Below are 22,161 nucleotides of genomic sequence, written 5' to 3'. Positions count from 1 at the left end.
TTATCCTCCTACATATGGACCTGACCACCTGCACTTTCGGCCCCACAATCCCAATTTCACTGCAGATTAAATAATGATCAGTGTCATCAGAGAATCCCCTGAATACACGTGTGTCCCTCACAGCCTTCCTGATCTGTTATTATATAGTCAATGACAGATCTGGTTCCCCTGTCTTCCCAAGTAAACCGGTGAATGTTCGTATGTTTAAAAAAGGAGTTTGTGATTACTAAGCCCATACTGGCACAGAAATCCAAGAGTTGTTTCCCCTTCCTGTTGGCCTCCATATCCTCTCCAAATTTCCCCGTAACATTTTCATACCTATCTGTTCGATTTCCAATCCTGGCGTTAAAATCACCCATGAGCAGAACACTGTCGTTGTCCTTTACTCTAACAACTACATCGTTGAGTGCCTCATAAAAACTATCCATCTTATCTTGATCTGTCCCTTCACAATGCAAATATACTTACACAGTCCTAATTTTCTTGCTAGACACTGTCAAATCTATCCACATCAGTCATTCGTTTACATAACTTTTTGCAACTACGCTGGGTTCCATTTCTTTCCTGACGTAAAGCCCTACACCCCATTGTGCTATTCCTGATTTGACTCCTGACAGGTAGACCTTGTAATCTCCCACTTCCTCTTCTTTCTCACCCCTTACCTGAATGTCACCAACAGCTAAAACGTCCTGCCCCATCTTACTTGCAGCCTCTGCCAGCTCTACCTTCTTCCCAGAGTAGCCCCCATTGATATTAATAGCTCCCCATCTCATTACCATTTGTTTGCCAAGTCGTATCATAGGAGTCCCTGGTTTGTCAGTTAGAGGTGGGACTCCGTCACCTCCAAAGGTCCGAGGCATTTTGCTCGGATTGTTGCCAGCATCATATTTAAAGAACCAGGGAAGCAGGTTACTAGCCTTACTAGCCTTACTTGCCCCGGTTGAGGGACTAACCGGTGGGTTTGGTAGTCTTTGCCGTATGAGCACAAAGGTGACCACGACTCAGAATATGTCCGAGATGCCCTGCCTTATTCCAAAGTAACTGGTATCCCGACTGTCGGGACCACTTACTTGGCCACTCATACGTTGCCCGTGGTTCATGAACTAGGACCTGACTACAGGAACCCACACCATGAACTGTAACGACAACAAAAAACAAATATATAATTCTATACCATCATGGAACACTGAAACACACAGAATATAAGAGAGACTAATACAACAAGCTCACGGCTATCAACAGAGAGCAAACTGAAAGAGACGAATGGTGCAAAACCTGAGTTTGAATGTGACTGGATGGACTTGAGAGATTAAATTTAGTAAAATATTGATGCTTCTGACCAAATGTGTAGTGTAACTCTACTAAAATTTGAACACACATTATAAGTGCTAAGAAACAGAACACCGAGAAATACTCACCTGGGCCTGCTCGCCTTGTGTCAATAAAGCTCCGTATTTCTTTGCCAACAGTTCCTATGCGAAGACCATCACCAGAGCATACAACACGACTAGCATCTGCTACAGCTGTTATGTTTATTTTCAAAGGACAACCTTTCACCTGCCTGTAAATAATTGATAGTTTGTAGATATGATTAACATTTTTTTATTTGTTATTTATCCCAGAGATAAATTTATATTCTATGTTACTGACAAGCACAACAAACTAAACAACAAAGTGTAAAAACTTTTTGTTTTCTGGTAGCTGTATTACTGAATATACGAATTACTGTTCTTTTTTTCTATTTGATTTGGACAGTAATACTCCTCCATGTAACAAACTCACATGGCCTTGTTACTGCACAATTCAAACCACAGAGAAACAAAAAAAGAGAAAGACTGAGACAACAGGTCAGCTGTGTGGTGAATATACTTAAAAAAGGAAAAACAGAAATGTAGAAGAGACAAATACAGCAATAACAAATTTATGCAGAAAATAACAGACAAATTAATAAATACCATATTTTGATGCCTTCTGAATCTGCAATAAATATTTTTATCCTACTAAACTGCATAAAATTGTCACAGATCACCAGCAAAATAATCCTGACTTTTGGAACTATTAGTTCCGTCCTCAGCGACAAGAAAAGGATTGCTCGTGGAACATTAACGAGGAGTTTCAGACACCTCTCATGCGAGTGAGGTGAGAAACCACCTCTTACCAATGAGTGTTTAATGAAATGGAGATTGAGGTTCATATCACTACAAATTACAGAGTTCAAACAGCTTCTGTGGCATCAGTTACATAGTTTCCTGGAGTACTTAGGCAGCCATAACGCGAATCACTTTCGACAAACTGTTGCTTTATGGTGTAAAAAGTTTCAGGGCCGAACAGTTCGATTTAAAACTACCAAAACAAATGGTTCGAGGATAAAATACAAGCCAATAATAACATACACATATTTTGTGTGTAATCATACTGTACAATCAATGGTAAAATTCTGTAAGACAGTATAATCATAATTTAATGACAAGAAAATTTAAAGTCACCTCTAAGAGGTGGAGCCACAACACTCGAACCACAGAGTTGACTTTCTATGGATTCTGATCAGCATTTGTTAAGATAGAGTCAGGGTGAGAAGAACAGCACAATTCATTCAAAAGTGATAATATCCGTGGCAGTGGTAGCTGAGAGGCTCTCTGCCAGAGCAGTTACACCAATGACACTCATTCACATGGCCCACATATGAAACATTTTTACTGAGCTGTCACTATTACTTGGGCTATATTGTGCATGAAAATGACCCTTGCTGAGTTCTGGGCCTGCAGGTGGGAAATAGGGTTGGATTTAAGGACTAAGTAACTAATCTACCTCAGCCAAACTGAAGGTTTACACTTCAATTATTCTGGACACATTTCTCCAAGTGTAACAGTAGTAGACTGGGGAGAAGTAGCTTTACTGGTAATAAGACAGATATACACTGATAAGCAAAAACATTATGACCACTGCCCACCATGGCACTGGACGCCACCTGGTGGTGTTGTGGGCACATGACGTGATAATAGAAGTATGTAAGTAGTAACAAAGAGATAGAGGGGCTGGCCAGTACTTACCTCAGCTCAGTACAGCCGATAGAAACACAAAAAACAACCGAAAATTTAAGTTCCTAGCTTTCGGAATAAATGTTCCTTCATCAGGGAGTAACATTTATTCCGAAAGCTAGGAACTTAAATTTTCGGTTGTTTTTTGTGTTTCTATCGGCTGTACTGAGCTGAGGTAAGTACTGGCCAGCCCCTCTATCTCTTTGTTAGTAATTGTTTCACATCTTTATATGAGATTTTCCATTAATTAGTTAGGAGTATTAAGTAGGGCAGATATGGGTGGGGGACCAAACTATTTAAAATATGGGCTGGAAATGGGGAAATCCATTGAGATAAGCAACTAAAAATGCAGATTATTAAAGCTAGTCAAATGTTCAAGTGCTACTGTCATGAGTATCTTCAGAAAGAAGTAGAAGGAAAGTGAAACTACCACTAGGTACTAAATGGCTGGATGATATGACTTTTCACAGAATGTGGGGTTTAGCAGCTTGTCTGCTGTGTAAAGTAGGACGCAGGTGATGTGTGGCATCTGTTCTGAAAAAGCACAATGCAGGTGCTTGCACATGTGTTTTGGAGCACACCATTCATTGTACATGTTGAACATGGAGCTCCACAGGAACCACCCCTAAATGTTCACATGTTGACTCAATGACATCATCAATTATGAGGGAAGTGGGCACGGGACCATTGAGATTTGAACGTCGTTCAATGCAAACATGTTGGCTGTTGCAGAAAATCACATTTTTGCTGAACTATTGTGGTTTCATGGGACATGTGGTAGTAATCCAAAGTACACTGACAACTACAAACCACTTGTATCACTTCATGCTCTATATCTTTCCTGAAGGCAATGTCAACTTTCAGCAGTATAACTGTCAGTACCTCGGACTCAGAACCGTGCTACAGTGGCTTTAGGAGGATTATAGTGAACTCACATTGACATCACAGTGACCAGATTCACCCGATGTAAATCCTATGGAACCCGTCTCGGTTGCTATCAGGCCCCATCACCGCATATGTAAATTAGCAGTGTGTTATTTATGCGAATTACGTGACCTGTGCATAGACATTTAATGCCACATACCTTCACAAACCTACCAACCACTGTTGGATCCCTGATACGCAGAATCATTGATGTATTTGGTATTAGGCAGCTGGTCATAATGTTATAGCGAATCGGAGCAGATCTTTCATCAAATGGGGGGTTATATTCTCCTCTCTCGACTCCATGAAGCTAGTAATATGCAGGATCATAAAAATGTCAAATTCTGCCCATCTCAATTATTTGAATTTTGTTGAAAACTTATTTTTGCTTCAGTCACTGTGTCCTTGAAGATGCTTCCAGAGAGTAAACACTCCTGAACTCACTCATTACTTTACAAAGAATTGCTAAACACTACTTCCAACTTATAATGCAACAATATTGTGAAAAGAAAAGTTAACACTCACCATATAGCGGAGACAAGGTCGCAGACTACCTCTCGTCATGCCCTGAAATGAGAAATGTCCTGCCCACTATCTGTCCCACCCCTCCCACAGTGGTACTCCACTGTCCACTGAACCTACAAAATATACTCGTCCATCCCTATACAATCCCTGCTCCCAACCCCTTACCTCATGATTCACATTCCTGTAATAGACGTAGATGTAAGACTTGTCCCATACATCCACTCACCAACACCTACTCCAATCTGGTCACAAACACCACCTATCTCATCAAGCTACCTGTGAAACAAGTCATGTAATATACAAGGTAAACTGCAACCACTGTGCTGCACGTGGGCATGACAACCACCAAGTTGCTTGTCTGCATGTATGGCCACTGACAAACTATGGTCAGGAAACATTTACTTTACTTTTTCGTGTCCGGAAAACAGGTCACAATCTTTCAGCCCAGTATAGGGTCACATCCAAGGCTTCTTTCTTGTCCAGCCATAAATTGTCGGGGTTGTAGATATAAGGGCAGTTTGGGCAGGCGAGCAGATGCTCCATATCCTGCATGGCACCACAGTCACACTTATCATCTGTGGTTCCAAGACTCCACCTAATCATAGTTGTCTTCACTGGGGCCACCCCTGTCCTTATTCGGCTCAGTGTCCTCCACGTCTTCCAGTTTGTGCCGAATCTGCTGGGCACTTCCTGTGCCGGTGGGTAATCAGCTTCTATAATCGTGGCTAAGAACCTTTTACGGGATTTCAATCACCCGGGTTTACACTCACTGCCAAAAAGGGGATGCTGATCGTCAATAGTTTGTCTGACCCTCTCTGGAATTCATGTGTTGTTCTCTGAGAGTTGAGATTCACAAACCTGACAGTTCTATACAGTTTTGATAGGGAGGTAGGTTTCACGCATCCCATTGCTAATCGACATGTTTCATTAAGACATGTCAACCTTCTTTGCACAGGTTGATCTGGACCATACTGGGGAGGCATATTCGGCTGCAGAGAAGCATAAGGCTTTGCGGTGATTTAGCACCCATTTGCTGTTAGCTAGTTCCCACAGAATATTATTTCTGGGAATTACCTTTTGTCACGTCTTTTCGCAACAGTACCTGTACGTCTGAGATCCGTCAAGCACCACGCTCAGGTAAGTCGGTTTGTCAGTAGGCTCGTGTGTGGTATTATTTCGACAGACGTAAAGTTTACGGTGAGCTTGCCAGGATCGAAGGTGGAAGGTGCTGACTTGTGGTTTTGATGGGTTTGGCTTAAGAAAGTTGTTTTTATAATACTTATAATACTCTGACACTTTCTCTAAGAGCTTTCTCCAGCTTCTGTTCTAGAGCTTCAAAGGTCCTCCTCGTACTGTCCTCCCCTGTGCCACGAAACAAGTGGACCACCCTGTTGTTCAGCACACTGCCCAACATGTCATCCTTCACTTCAATGACTGACTCACCGTCTGTGCCATATGAATCCTCCCCGTCAACACCAGCAGCACTTCTGAATTGTACATGTGGGAGCTCTCCCTGCAATATATCCTGGCCTCAACCTTTGTTAGTCATATTACGGTATATTGATAATATTTACGTATGGACTGTCTGACAGCAACTGAATAAAACACAATTTTAGTGCCGTGGCCTGGAATATGTACATATGTTAGCTATTTAATTTACATTTTTGTCACTGTGCCTATAGGTTTTAAACAGTTCTGGCGGTTGGTATCTCCTATTAAGTAGTAATGTTTCGAACTGTACTTACAGGTTGCGTGGACAATTTCTTACATATTATGTTCCTGTTGCATTTTTGGTGTTTTCTTCTTCTTATGAATGCCAATTTGCGGTTTTTTCCCCACATTCCACAGCACTATGAACTGAACGCTTGTTTCAATGCAATGTTTTGGTTTCTGTTGCCGACTGTCAAATGTTTTCGCCAAAGATCGAATGTTATTGCCAAACTTTCGAGTGTAATTATTGAAGTATCTGTGATCTGTTTGTGTGTTTCAAAATTCCTGCATGTCACTCCTATGTATACTGCATCACAACTTTGACATTCAAGTTTATATATTCCTGATTGTTGGAATTTGTCCCTCTTGGTAGCTGGCTGGCTTAGGTGTGATTGGAGGGTTTGCCCAGGCTTATATGCTATTTTGAAGCCCTGTCTCTTTAGGATGTTTGCAACTCTGTGTGTTAGTTTATGCGTGTAGGTCATGGTGTACCTTCTGGTTCTTTTCTGTGTGGTGTTGTCATTGTGTGTGTTTGTAAGTTTTCAGCTTGTGAGTTCTTTTGTATTCTGGAAAAATGTTGTGTTCATTTTGTATTTGTGTTTTTATTTTTTGATTGAGCCTGTGCACCACATGTGTGTCATACCCGTTGTTCCTAGCTATTTGTACGATTGTACTCATTTCTTGTTCATAGTTTCTTTTGCCAAGTGGAATTCTGTTTAATCTACGTAACATGTGTCTTAGTGCTGCAAGTTTCTGGCTGTAAGGGTGGTTGGATGTGGAATGTATTAATGTGTCCGTGGCTGTTGGTTTTCTAGAGATGTTAAATGTATGTTTGCCATTTTCTTTTTTTATTGTAATGTCAAGAAGATTTATTTGATTTTCTTTTTCAAGTGTGAATTTTATGTTCTGATGAGCTTTGTTTATTTCCGAATGGAGTTCATCTATTTTTTTCACTTGGCTCATCTACCAGACAAATAATGTCATCCACGTATCTGTACCAATATATGATTTTGAAACTTTCATTAGTGGTTATGGTTATCTTTTTAAATATCTGATTTTTTAGGTGACTGATGAAAATGTTTGCTAGTGTTCCTGATATTGGGGATCCTATGGACAGTCCATCATTTTGTAGATAATATTCTTTCTCAAACTGAAAGTAGTTTTGTTCAATTGTCAGTCTGAGCATATTTGTTATTTCTTTTATTGCGTCTGTGGTGAGGTTGCTGTGAGATGAGAGGTTTTGTTCTATGATTTCTATTGTTTCAGTGATAGAGATGGAGGTATACATATTTTCTATGTCGAATGAAATCAGTGATGCTGCGTGTGGTACCTGTATGTTCTGTATGTTTTCTTTTAGGTTTCTTGTGTTTATCACTGTTCTGTTGTTTTCTACTTTATAGTGTTTAGTAATTAACTTTTGGAGGTGTTTGGCTATGTGGTATGTTGGGGCTTTCTCAAAGTTGATAACAGCTCTCATTGGCATTCCGTCTTTGTGTACTTTCTGTTGACTGCGGAGTGTTGGTGCTTGTGGGTGTTTCTGTGTTATGTAGTATTTTTGTTTGTCTGTGAGTGTGTGTTCAATGTTCGTTTCACGTTTGCCTAGAATCGTGTAGTTGGATCAGACTTCAGTTTTTGTATGGCATTGGTGTTTATGTATTCCTTGGTTTTTGTGATGTATTTATCTTTATCCACGAGTACTGCTCCATTTCCCTTGTCTGCTCTTGTTATTAATATGTTATTGTTTGTTAGCTTTTGTTTTAACCTTTTCATAGTGGCTGCTTCTGTTTGGTTGTTCTTATTGTGTGTCTGCTGTGTTTGTTTCATTATGCCTTTTAATTCTTCTTTTACTAGTTCTCTTGTCAGTTCTATGTTTATTTCACAATTATTTTGGTGTTCTTCACGTGTAAGGATGTGTTCAGTTTCTACTACGAGATTTTCTATGTATTGATTGTTCACTTTGCTATTGGTGCAATGTTTCAAACCTTTTTCCAAGAGCATTTTTTTCATTTACGTGTAGTTCTGTATGTGTTAGGTTAACTAAACATGGATGGAATGTGTGTTGGTGTTCATGTGGTTTCACATTTAAAATGTAAATGTATTTTTGAGTCTTTTTTTTACTGTTAGTTTCATTATATTCTGTTTATGTTTGTTTCGTAAATGTTTCATTGCTGTGTATGTGTTGTGTTCAGTTTTTTCTACTAGTGCCATGAAAACTGTGGCGTTTCCTACATTTTTTGCCAATTCTACACGAGTCTCATAGAGCATCATATTTAGGTGCTGTTTTTTTCGAACAGAGCATCTTAATTTCATGTAGTAACCAATATCATTCTGCAAATGATTTAGACTTTTGTGCCACTGTAGAACTGTTAGTCATTATCCTCACCCATCCAGTCCTTTTCATTTTCCCGTTCCAGAACTACACAAACCTCATTCCACCAACACATCCAGTATTTTTACTTCTCTCCTTTTTTGCTGCCCCCCCCCTCCCCCAAACCACCATCCCCTACCCACCTTCTAACATCCCGACTGCACCTAGCTGCCCTAACCTCTCTCCACCTTGTTCTTGCATGCTCCCCAGCAGAGATTCACTGTCCTCCGCCCGTACCCTGCTATCCCTCCCCCTCCCACCTCAGCCTCCTCCTTACATTCACCCAGTTGCCACTCTAACCATGGGGCTTCAGCTGCCAGAGGCTAGAGTTGTGTGTGTGTGTGTGTGTGTGTGTGTGTGTGTGTGTGTGTGTGTGTGTGTCACATCTATTTTCGACAAAGGCCTTGTTGGCCAAAAGCTTATATTGCAAAAGTCTTTCTGTTGTGTCTATCTGCAACTCAGCATCTCTGCTATATGGTAAGTGGCAACTTTCCTTTTCATAATACTGTTACATTCAATCATGGATTTTCCATTGATTACAACCTTTAATGCAAGCATGTTTAAGTGCATGTATAAATAAGACAACACTTTACAATAGTCAAAACAACTGCAGTATATTGTTTTCTTGTGAATACTGGTAATGCAACCTAGGGATGAGAATAGAAACTATTAAATGATCTGCACCATGGCAGTGGTGCAATCCAAACTTTATTCCCAAAAGAGCATGAATCACTGTTGGTACGTGTTTACTTTTAACAGAGCACGAGTTACTGACTGAAGTCCATATAAAAATAACGTTAATCTGATGGAATAACATTGTTCTGGAGTGAAAAAAAAAGAAACAAAAACCATTGTTTTTCAGAGCTCTACTGAACTTACAGTAATTGGCGCACTGATACCCCTTTTAATGTCTGTCTGTGGAGGTACAAATGCAATATCTGAAGAAAGAGCAAACTCAAAATCACCAAATTATGGACAGATGCACTTTAAAAAATATATATAATCTAATCATACAATAGGTAAATAACCTCCCTGGACACCACAAAAATAGTATGACATAAACTGAGCAATGTGTCCCATCCTAGATCACCCAATACTGCAACAAAGTGAAGTAATAGTTTACACACACAGCCCCCCCCCCCCTGCACACGCCCATGCCCGCACGCGCACACACGCACGCACGCACACACACACTAGAGAGAGAGAGAGAGAGAGAGAGAGAGAGAGAGAGAGAGAGAGAGATGCTCCCACTAAAGAAGAAGAAGGAAAAGAGTACACCAAGTGCGAGATGGCAGTGGATCTACACAAAATAAAAATGTAAATATATTTCATGTCAGTGAAAGTACAGTGTACAAAAATCTAACCATATGTGCAGAACATTAAGAATCATGTAAGGAACAAAAAAACAACCATGGCTGGTTGTTTGGGGAAGGAGACCAGACAGCGTGGTCATCGGTCTCGTCGGATTAGGGAAGGATGGGGAAGGAAGTCGGCCGTGCCCTTTCAGAGAAACCATTCCGGCATTTGCCTGGAGTGATTTAGGGAAATCACGGGAAACCTAAATCAGGATGGCCGGACGCGGGATTGAACCGTCGTCCTCCCGAATGCGAGTCCAGTGTCTAACCACTGCATCACCTCGCTCAAACAACCATGAGTAATGACAATAATTTAGTAATTTTTACAGTAAAAAAAGCATAAGAACTGTTCACAATAACTGCAAACAAATTGGTAAGAAAAACCATATTGTTACAATGGCCACTGAAGATGATTTAAAATAAAGTGAAATGCACTTGGTCTTAATAAGACTTTTATAACAGTCGCAAATTTGTAATTCTCATCGGTGCTTGTACTGTAGAATCCTCCAGCTTATTCAGCATGACACTGCCTTCTATCTCTCAGTGTACCTAGTTCAGGTTTGTTGGGCCACCAAGCTGTTTTTTAGGTTCATCTCTCACAGACTCCAATGCAATCTCCCTTTTATTTGGAGGCTGCATTTTACAAGTACTAGAGATATCTGGTTTCTTCCAATCTGAGCTGCTGAATCCACAACTGAAGAGCTGGAAATATTGTATCAGTCCATGTGCTGACACTAAACGTCAGAAACACTCCTCAATGTAACAGGTGGCATTTCAGTTGCTTCAGATAAAAAAGATGTTGCCATGTCACTGATGTTATAATGAGCCCATGCCACTGAAATATATATCACTGGTACAATTTGTCCTGTTAGGCTTGTAATCATTCAGGGTACCACCATGAACAAAGTTAACTTTGCCATATCACAATACCTTTTATGGTATAACTGGGTCCTGGATTGGGAGGTTTTGTCTGCCATGTGTATCAAAATCTCATTCTGATTTATCAACAACATAGGAAAATACAGATTGCTACTTACAATAAAGAAGACACATCAAGTTGCAGACTGGAACAATTATTATGAGTTGCAGTGGCTACCTGGCAGAAGGCCTTCACCAGTTATCTGAATCCTCCACCTATAAACTCTGCCAGAGTGATCCCATGCCAGAAGTCCAACACAAATCTGTTTAAAGCCTTAGGCCCTTCCGAAAACATCTCCCCTTAATCCATTTCTTTCCTCACACCTTCTACATGCTTCCTAAAATCCACAAACCCAACAATCCTTGATGTCCCATTGTAGCTGGTTATTGTGCCCCCACTGAAGAATTTCTGCCCTCACTGACCGACACCTCCATCAAGTGCCCATAATCTAGCCTCCCATACACCAACATCTGTCATGCCCTAGTCTTACCACTATTGATCACTACCTTTCCAAACCCACTATCTCATTCCTTGTACAACTTACTAACTTTATCCTTACTCACTACTACTTCTCATTTGAAGGGAAGGTAAATAAACAAATCTGTGACACAGCCATGGGCACCCACATGACACTTTCCTACCTTTTAATGGGCTATCTACAGGAGACCTTCCTAACCTCCCAAAACACCTAACCCCAGGCCTGGTTCAAGTCCACTGATGGTATCTTCATGACCTGAACCCAGAGCCAAAACACCCTACTTTCATTCCTTCACAATTTTAGTGTCCTGTGGTCAGCAGGAAAGAACTAACAGTCAAGTCACGACACACTGTATTGCAACTAAAATGCCTTCTTGGCATGCATTAATTTCCAAATGCAAGAACAACAAGAAGTACAATAATTCTTGTAGTTGTAAAAACCAGGTAAGAGTACAAGACAATGAAAAGAAAATAATAATAAAAATACAATTACAAAGGTACAACATTCTACCGAATGCTACGGCGAGTGTCCGAGTGCTAAACGTAGTCACATTAGTTCCAATTGGTGGATCTCTGTCACATGTCTTTTCACGAAGTAGTTCTGTGTTTATGCAGAATGTCTGTTGTCGTTTACATCCACAGACGATATTTCGATCTGAGCTCTCGAAGGGAGGTTAGCAGCCCACCTTGCTTGTCTATTGTGCGAGTCCCCTAACTGATAAGGGGCCACTACGACAACAACCTCAACACCTTGTCTCCCATCCACTTCATGTGTTTCTCCTCAATACAGCATGCCACCTTCCTGGATATTGACATCATCCTCTTTGATGGCTCCATCTGCACCTCTGTCCACATTAAAGCCACCAACCACCAACAGTACCTGCATTTTGCTATCCGCCATCCCTTTCACACCAAAAAATCCCTCACATGTGGCCTGGCTACATATCTGCAGTGACAAAAACTCCCTCGCTCAGTATGCTGAGGGTCTCGAAAAAGGCCTTCATAGATAGGATATATTCCCCAGACTTAATCCGCAAACAGATCTCGCACGCCATTTCCCCTCACACCCCCAATCATCCCACGACCCCTGAGAACCAAACACAAAGGAATGTCCCCTTCATCACCCGGCACCAACCCGGACTGGAACAACTGAACCACATCCAATGCCAGGGCTTTGATCACCTATCACTGTGCCCTCAAATGAGGGGCGTCCTACCTGGGATACTTCCCACCCCTCCTAAAGTAGTGTTGTCACCCATCCAACATCCACAACATCCTAGTCCATCGCTAAACCACTCCCAATCCGAACCCATTGCCACAAGGATCATATCCCTGTGGAAGACTCACGTGCAAGACCTGCCCAATCCACCCACCCAGCTCTTCCTATTCCAGTCCTGTCACAGGCCTATCCTACCCCATAAGGGGCCGGGCCACCTGTGAAAGCAGCTATGCTCAATCATTTCACAGCTTTTTATGTTGGTATGACTGCCAACCAGCTGTCCACCAGCCCATCTTCCTCCACTCCTCTCTTTTTTGGTTCCTTTTTTCCCCGACTTCCCTGCTCCTTACATTCCTCACACTGCACCTGTTGACAGTCTAGTCCCTGCACACTCCACCAGACTACTATCCCTTCCCCTCCCCCTTCCCCAGTCCCAGATTGCTGATTACATCCCATATCATGTTGCATTCTGTCCTGAGATGATGGAATTGGTGGTCAGGTGCACTTACTTTTGTGTGTGTGTGTGTGTGTGTGTGTGTGTGTGTGTGTGTGTGTGTGTGTGTGTGTGTCCCTCTCTTTTACTGATGAAGTCTGTGGCCAAAAGCTATACATGAGTGCCTAAATTCTGCTTGCCTGCAATTTGACTTTTCTTTCTGGTACATAGCAATCTGTCTTTTCCTACATTGTTGGTATTCCTATTTGGAGTTTTCATAGCTGATTCTGAATTACGACAGCCACCATTCCAAAGTGTTACTCTCGATTTCATTAACCCTACACAGAAGCAAAGTCCCCATTTCAAAGCCTTCTTCTTCAGTTCTCGAGCTGTCAGTTGCTGTAGCTGCTGTCATTACAGTAGCCTGTTAATGCAGTCAATCATTTCACTGTGATGGTACTCAACTAGGTCAGTTTTTAGAGCAGGTAGGATCAAGTAATATACATTATTTAGTATTTCCCACAGATACAGAATATCAAGTTGCTCAAACTATGTAACTGTTCAGTGCCAATTTCTTGTGCTCCTGGAATAATACTGTCTTGTGATTCTCTGCAGTTTGAAATCTATTGCATATACACTGAAGAGCGAAAGAAACTGGTACACCTGCCTAATATCATGTAGGACCCCCACAAGCACAAAGAAGAGCCCAACATGACATGGACTCAACTAATGTTTGTATTAGTGCTGGAGGAAATTAACACCACGAATCCTGCAGGGCTGTCCATAAATCCATAAGAGTGCGACGAGGTGGCTCTGAACAGCACATTTTAGGACATACCAGATGTGTTCAATAATGTTCATGTTTGGGGAGTTTGGTGGCCAGCGAAAGTGTTTAAGCTCAGAAGAGTGATCCTGGAGCCACTCTGTAGCATTTCTGGACATGTAGGGCATTGAATTGTCCTCCTGGAGGCAGGTGGCAGGTGATCAGACAGGATATGTTTCACCTATCAGAATCATATCTAGAAGTATCAGGGGTCCCATATTACTCAGATTGCACACACCCCACACCATTACAGAGCCTCCACCACCTTGAAGAGTCCCCTGCTGACAAGCAGAGTAAATGGATTCATAAGGTTGCCTCCATACTCGTACACTTCCATGTCCACCCGTCAATACAATTTGAAACAAGGCTCGTCCAAACATGCAACGTTTCCAGTCATCAAGTGTCCAATGTCAGTGTTGACGGACCCAGGCAAGGTGTAAAGCTTTGTGTCATGCAGTCGTCAAGGGTACACAAATGGGCCTTCGGCTCCGAAAGCCCATATCGATGATGTTTCATTGAATGTTTTGCACACTGACACTTGCTAATGGCTCAGCAGTGAAATCTGTAGCAATTTGCAGAAGAGTTGCACTTCTGTCACATTGAGGTTCCATTCTTGCAGGACCTTTCCAGCCATAGTGATGTCAGAGATTTTGTGTGTTACCAGATTCCTGTTATTCACAGTACACTCGTGAAATGGTCATACAGGAAAATCCTCACCTCAACATTACCTCGGAGACGCTGTGTCCCATCACTTGCGTGCCAACTGTGTTCAAACTCACTTAACTCTTGGTAACCTACCATTATACCAACAGTACTGATCTAACAATTGTGCCAGACAGTTGTTGTCTTATACAGGCATTGCCGACCACAGTGCCGTATTCTACCTGTCTACACCAGTTTCTTTGCCACTTCAGTGTGTGTGTCTGTGTGTGTGTGTGTGTGTGTGTGTGTGTGTGTTTTCATAAACAGTCTGAGCTCTTTCTTGTCACAGGTAGATCTGGTAAGTGGGACAGTCTACTTTCCTTTCATGTGAGCATTGTTTTCTCCTTTTAAGGCATGGAACGTGCTTCAGTTTTCACCATGCTTACTAGAGTCTTTCCTTTGACGACTGCTGTCTTCGCAGTAGGTCAAACCTGTTGTTCTTTCACGCTAGGTGAAACATCATCTATGCAAAGTATTTAAAGCATGTCTTTCACATTCAGTGCCCTGAGGCTAATGTACAATTTTTGATAACTTAATAAGAATTGTGTACTCTGGAGTTTGTGTTCATTTTGTAGTGTACAGTGTCTATCTCTAGCACCAGTTTTGAAGTGTAGTTTGTTCTCCTTTTAGAAGCCTTCCTCTCCAAGTTGCTCCATCAAAGACTTGATAGAGTCTAGTGCCTTCTTACTGGCCAAGTCATGTCGCATGTCATACAAATTATTTGTGGCTGTTCACATTTAAATTGTTGGAATTTTATTGGCTTTTTCTTGCAGCCCCTTGCAGGCTTTCTGAGATTTGGCTTCTATTATAACAACACTATTGGCTGTCCTTAGGAACTTAATTTTAAGCCTACCTGATCTAGGGTACATATCATCTCTTCAATACTTTCTAAATATCTTTAGCATATGCATTCTCTGTTGATTTAACAGAGGTGGTATTTTCTGCTGATACAACTTTTTCTGAATTTTAGCAGTGATGCTCAGTTTCTACCTGCAGAGAGAATAGCCACAAAGAAAGGAACTTTTTGCCCATATTCTCGAAAATTTTAGAAAAGGTGATGTAAAGGAAGCTGCTCAACCATCTGAAACAACACTGTCGAAGACACAGTTTGGATTTTTGAAGGATTCTGGTATCAAGATGGATATTTACACACACAGTGAGAATGTACTTAATTAATTACTTAATAAATTACAAGCTGCAGATATTTGTCAAAACCACCTGACTGCATTAACCACAACTTCCTTTTCAACACATTAGAATACTATGGTGTCACTGGCATTGCTGCAAAATGTATCAAGTCATACCTCAAACAGGAAACAATGAATGTCAGTAGGAGAGACCAGTGAATTAAGCTGCCTGCCATCATGAGACTGGGAACTGATTACATGTTAGGTCTCACAACAGTTTGCCTTTGGGCCATTGTTTTTTCTTGTGTGCATTAATGACTTCTGTATTCCATAAAATATCAATGTTGAGCATAGTTTTAGAAAGGGCTGCTGATCACATTTCCTTGAACATTAATAAATGGTTTGTAGCCACTTCACTGTCATCAAACTTTGAAAAGACTCCCATATGCAGTTCAAAGCATGAAAGAAGTTTCCAACCAGCATATGCATGAAATATTAAGAAGTACAGATACACTATAAAAGACTGATAGTGTTAGATTCCTGGGGTTACAGCTTGGTAGTAAATTAAACTGGAAGGAGGACTCCACAGAAATGCTGAAACACATGAACAAATTCTTTTCCACAATGCAAATGTTACAAGACGTGTGACACAAAAATTAAAAAGTTGTCATACTTTGCTTACTTTCATGCCATAATGTCATACAATATCATATTTTGACATAACACTCCAAGCCAACCAAAAGTTTTCCAAGTTCAAAAATGTGAAATATGCATTATTTGTATGAATTCATGAATATAATGTTGAAGTCTGCATCTCAGTATATTTATTGCTCACTGAAGTTTGTTGTAAAAAAAATATCCCCCATTCCAACAAAAAATTCAGTTCATAAACCAGTATTAGGAACAAGAACAATCTATATAAGACTTAACAGCTTACTTTAGTTCAAAAATGGATCAAAATGCTGCCACATGGATCTCCTCAAATCAGATTCTCTGAACATAAGAGTTCCCCTAATCTAATATTGGTTACATCTTGAAATTAAGAGAGGTTAAATAATAATCTGCCAATGAGCTTTTTTATAGGAAAAAAAATGCTGAAACACAGTGGAATGAATGTTCTCAAAGCTACTAGTTCCAACCAGTTAACTAGAGAATTTATTTAAATTGCCAACTTCTATAAGATTATTTTCCATACTGCCGGATAATTTTAGTAGTTGATAACACATATAAGTTACAAACCTTTCGGACCACATAACGTTCAAGAGGTATGTTCCAGGAACAACAGGTATGTATGTTGCTCTGTAGGTGCTATTACCCAAGTTCTGGAGCTGCACTTTAACATCAGCCTTCATACCCGTAAGAGTCACTTCTGGCAATCCTGCAGAAATGAAGTGAAAATAGAATGACTGTGGTGTTACATTCTTCATTACTGTTCATTATTCATATTACATTTTTCACAGTGAACGCAATTGATGGCAGTGTACCTTATACCTTTCACTAATCCATATTACTACGACATTTTTCCTAATGTGGTTGTAGTCTGCAAATGTGAAACACGGTACGTGAATGTTTTATATGTAAAACTGTTTTTGAATGGAGGATATTTAAATGTGTCTTTCCATTAAAGACAAAATGATAAAGACAGGATGCAATAGGGAAACTATCTTCTCTATGTGTGTTTTGATCTCTAGGCTTGTCCAAATAGTGTTAGTTATCATAAACAGAAATCACAATTCTGGCTTGTGCTGACATCTGGTGAGTTTTCATATGGGGGAGGGAGGAAAAGATCAGTGTTTCACATCCAGCTGACAACGAGGTCATTAGAGGAGCATTAGCTCGAATTGGGAAAGGGGCCCTCCCAGCATTTGCCTGAAGCGATCCAAGAAAATCATGGAACATCTAAATAAAGATGGCCAGATGTGGGTTTGAACTGTTGACCACCTCAATGCAAGTCTTGTGTGAGTGTGCTACACACTGTGCCACTTGACTCAGTAGTTTTCAAACAACTTTAAGAAAGAATTTTGGTGCTAGACTGTAATGGTAGTTACTACCGGTACCAACAGCGTGGCGTGAAAACAGGGATGGTGACATTGACTGCTATTTTTACTTGATCAAAGTGAAAGGGTATTCTGCAAAATCAAAATAGGCTTTTCAATATCCAATCCTGCCCTCAGCCATGAGGCCAGTTGCTCATGATGTTTCTCCACTTCCTAAGCCACCAAGTGATTGGACCATTAATGAACTATTACTAGAAATGTTAACAAGTTACATAAAACTGCAACCAGTAACTTTTTTGAATAATTGTGTTTTATTCCATGAACTGGTTTTCAAACCTTTTCAGGTTCATCCTCAGATGGTTTCTGGAGGTTATAACATTATTTCTAGCATAATGCTGGTTGCTGCCTCTGTGACAAGAAATGGAACATGCTTTAAAGTATCACCATGACTATTGTTTACCTGTCGATAAGGGTGTAAATTTAGTTTTTTACTTACTACAACAGTATGGGCTGTTTTTCTGTTAGTGTCCATCTGCCTGCTTCCATTTTGCTGGCCAGTTGGTGTATCACTTCACACACCTTTACACAATCTATATCAATTTACACACTGACAGCTGTGTGGTGTCACTCAGGCAACGGGAGGCACTGAGGTGCCTCCAGCACTTCTGCTTATGTTGAGAAAGATGAGGGAGCCAAGTCAATCAAGCATTGAAAACCAGTCCTAGGAATTGATTTGTCTCCATTAGAGTCAGTGGATCATCATTAATGTAAAGTGTAGGTTTGGGATGAATGGTACGATGCCAACAGAAGTGGACAACACATGACTTGAGAGCTGAAGACTGGAAGCCGTGGGCTAGAGTCCATGACTGTGCCTTGTGGATGGCTCCTTGGAGGCGCCACTCGGCAACAACACTACTGGAGAAGCAGTACGAAATGCAGAAGTCGTCTGCAAACAGAGAAGGTAAGACGGAGGGCCCGACAGCTGCTGCTAGACCATTAATGGCCACTAAAAATAGAGACACACTCAATACAGAGCCCTGCGGGACTCCATTCTCCTGGATATGGATGGAACTATGGGAGTCACCAACTTGGACACTGAATACATGGAGCAACAGGAAGTTTTGGATAAAAATTGGAAGAGGTCCCTGGAGACCCCACTCACACAATGTGTTAATGATGTGATGTCGCCAAGTCGTGTCGTATGCTTTACGTAAGTCAAAAAAAGACAGCAATCGGGTGTTAGGCGTCTGGAAAAGGCTGTTCGGATGGCAGACTCGATGGACACAAAATTATCATTGGTAGAGTGACCCTGGTGGACGATGCCCTCACATGGAGCCAGCAAGCCATGCGACTCCAGAACCCAACCCAACCGCCGACATACCATATATTCCAGCAGCTTACAAAGAACGTTGGTGAGGCTGATGGGCCCATAGCTATCCACATCAAGTGGGTTTTTACTGGGTTTGAGAACTGGATGATGGTGCTCTTGTGCGATGGTGCTCTTGCGCAATTGCGATTAAAAGATGCCATTGCACCAGATCCGTTTGAAGATGACGAGAAGATGTCGCTTGTAGTCAGATGAGAGATGTTTAATCATCTGGCTGTGGATGCGATCAGGCCCATGAGCTGTGTCGGGGCAATGAGCAAAGGCACCAAAAAGATCCCACTCTGTAAATGGCGCGTTATAGGATTCACTGCAGCATGTAGTGAATGAGGAGGAGGTTCCCTTCCAGCCGCCGTTTGAGTATACGAAAGGCTGGGGGTAACTCTCTGATGGAGAGGCTTGAGCAAAGTGCTCGGCAATTGCATTTGCATTGGGATATAACTCGCCATTTATGGTAACACCGGAGTCAGCTGTTGGGGCCCGGCACACGAACAGACGTTTGAGCTTTGCCCAGACTTTGGAAGGTGCCGTGTGGCACCGAATGGTGGAGACGTGTCTCTCCCAACACTCCTCCTCCTGTAGTTTGATAAGGTAGCGAACATGGGCATGGAGCCATTTAAAGGCAATGAGGAGCTCCAGGGAAGGATGCTGCTTATGCCAATGTAGAGCTCGCCGATGCTCCTCAATTGCTTCAGCGACTTCCACCGACCCACCAAGGAACTGCCTGATGTCTCAGGCACCCTAAAGAGTGAGGGATCACGTTTTCTGCCACAGAGACAATTGTGCTAGTCACCTCCTCAACCATCACATCATTGTTACCATTTGGGGGAGATTCAGCAGTGACAGCAGAGGTGAAGATTCCTGAGTCCGCCTTTTTCAAATCCCATCTGGGTAGGCGTCCGTGTGCCTGATGCTGCACCAGTGACAGGAAGATGGGGAAGTGGTTACTACCACACAGGTCGTCATGTGCTCTCCAGTGCATAGATGGGAGAAGTCCTGGGCCGCAAATTGATAAATCAATGGCTGAGTAACTACCATGAGCCACACTGAAATGTGTAGTGGCCCCAGTATTTAAGAGGCAGAAGTCAAATTGTGACAGTAAAGTTTCAACGCTTCTGCCTCGGCCAGTAAGCACAGTGCTACCCCACAAGAGGTTATGGGCATTGAAATCTCCCAGAAGTTGGAAAGGTTTAGGGAGTTGATCAACCAGTGCAGCCCCGTAAATGCTCAACAAAAAACTGAGGCTCCAACGTCATGAAAGATTCCCTATCAGCTCACGAACATACAAGGTACTGGGGTGAATAAGATCTGCTGCCATCCTTGGCGCCTGATGTTCCTCCCATGGTGTGGCCAGGGAGGGGAACGATTTAGGGTTGTACCTCTGTGCGCGGCGACCAGTGCCTTCATCTTGGCCTTTCCTACATTGGGAAGTTAGGTTAAAGTTGGATATAGTGGGAATTAGTGAAGTACGGTGGCAGGAGGAACAAGACTTTTTGGTCAGGTGAATACAGGGTTATGAATACAAAATCAAATAGCGGTAATGAATAAATCAATAGGAATGCGGGTAAGCTACTACAAACAGCACAGCGAACGCATTGTTGTGGCCAAGATAGACACGAAGCCCACGCCTATGACAGTAGGACAAGTCTATATGCCTACTAGCTCTGCAGATGACGACGAAATTGAAGAAATGTATGATGAGATAAAAGAAATTATTCAGATAGTGAAGGGAGACGAAAATTTAATAGTCATGGGTGACTGGAATTCGATAGTAGGAAAAGGAAGAGAAGGAAAAATAGTACGTGAATATGGATTGGGGTTAAGAAATGAAAGAGGAAGCCACCTGGTGGGATTTTGCACAGAGCACAACTTAATCATAGCTAACACTTGGTTCAAGAATCATAAAAGAAGGTTGTATACATGGAAGAAGCCTGGAGATACTGACAGGTTTCAGATATATTGTATAACGGTAAGACAGAGATTTAGGAAGCAGGTTTAAATTGTAAGACAATTCCAGTGGCAGATGTGGAATCTGACCACAATCTATTGGTTATGAACTGCAGATTAAAACTGAAGAAACTGCAAAAATGTGGGAAATTAAGGAGATGGGACCTGGATAAACTGAAGGAACCATAGGTTGTACTGAGTTTCAGGGAGAGCATAAGGGATCAACTGACAAGAATGGGGAAAGAAATACAGTAGAGGAAGAATGGGTGGCTTTGAGGGATGAAGTAGTGAAGGCAGCATAGTATCAAGCAGGTAAAAAGACAAGGGATAGTAGAAATCCTTGGGTGACAGAAGAAATATTGAATTTAATTGACGAAAGGAGAAAATATAAAAAGGCAGTAAATGAAGCAGGTAAAAAGGAATACAAACATCTCACAAATGAGATCGACAGGAAGTGCAAAATGGCTAAGCTGGGATGGCTAGAGGACAAATGTAAGGATGTAGAGGCTTATCTCACTAGGGGTAAGATAGATACTGCCTACAGGAAAATTAAAGAGACCTTTGGAGAAAAGAGAGCCACTTGTATGAATATTAAGAGCTCAGATGGAAACCCAGTTCTAAGCAAAGAAGGGAAAGCAGAAAGGTGGAAGGAGTATATAGAGGGTCTATACAAGGGCAATGTACTTGAGGACAATATTATGGAAATGGAAGAGGATGTAGATGAAGATGAAATGGGAGATATGACTCTGCCTGAAGAGTTTGATAGAGCATTGAAAGATCTAAGTCAAAACAAGGCCCTGGGAGTAGACAACATCCCATTAGAACTGCTGACAGCCTTCGGAGAGCCATTCCTGTCAAAACTCTACCATCTGGTGAGCAAAATGTATTAGACAGGCAAAATACCCTCAGACTTCAAGAAGAATATAATAATTCCAATCCCACAGAAAGCAGGCATTGACAGATGTGAAAATTACCGAACTATCAGTTTAATAAGTCACGGCTGCAAAATACTAACAGAAGTTCTTTACAGACGAATGAAAAAACTGGTAGAAGCCGGCCTCGGGGAAGAGCAATTTGGATTCCGTAGAAATATGGGAACACGTGAGGCAATACTGACCCTACGACTTATCTTAGAAGAAAGATTAAGGAAAGGCAAACCTACATTTCTAACATTGTAGACTTAGAGAAAGCTTTTGACAATGCTCACTGGAAT

General features: G+C 41.5%; 1 protein-coding gene across 1 annotated transcript in view; it reads right to left on the bottom strand.

Annotated features, from left to right (window-relative positions):
* The window catches only part of LOC126336284 (filamin-A), a 1,048,954-nt gene that overhangs the window by 19,356 nt on the left and 1,007,437 nt on the right, over window positions 1-22,161 (bottom strand). Inside the window, 2 exon segments of the mRNA XM_049999806.1 lie at window positions 1,419-1,561; window positions 16,860-16,998. Coding sequence (XP_049855763.1) covers window positions 1,419-1,561; window positions 16,860-16,998 — 282 coding nt within the window.

Source organism: Schistocerca gregaria, chromosome 2, assembly GCF_023897955.1.
Source record: "Schistocerca gregaria isolate iqSchGreg1 chromosome 2, iqSchGreg1.2, whole genome shotgun sequence".
NCBI lineage: Eukaryota > Metazoa > Arthropoda > Insecta > Orthoptera > Acrididae > Schistocerca > Schistocerca gregaria.
The sequence above is the reverse complement of the archived record's forward strand: the minus strand, read 5'-3'. Positions and strand labels throughout refer to the sequence as shown.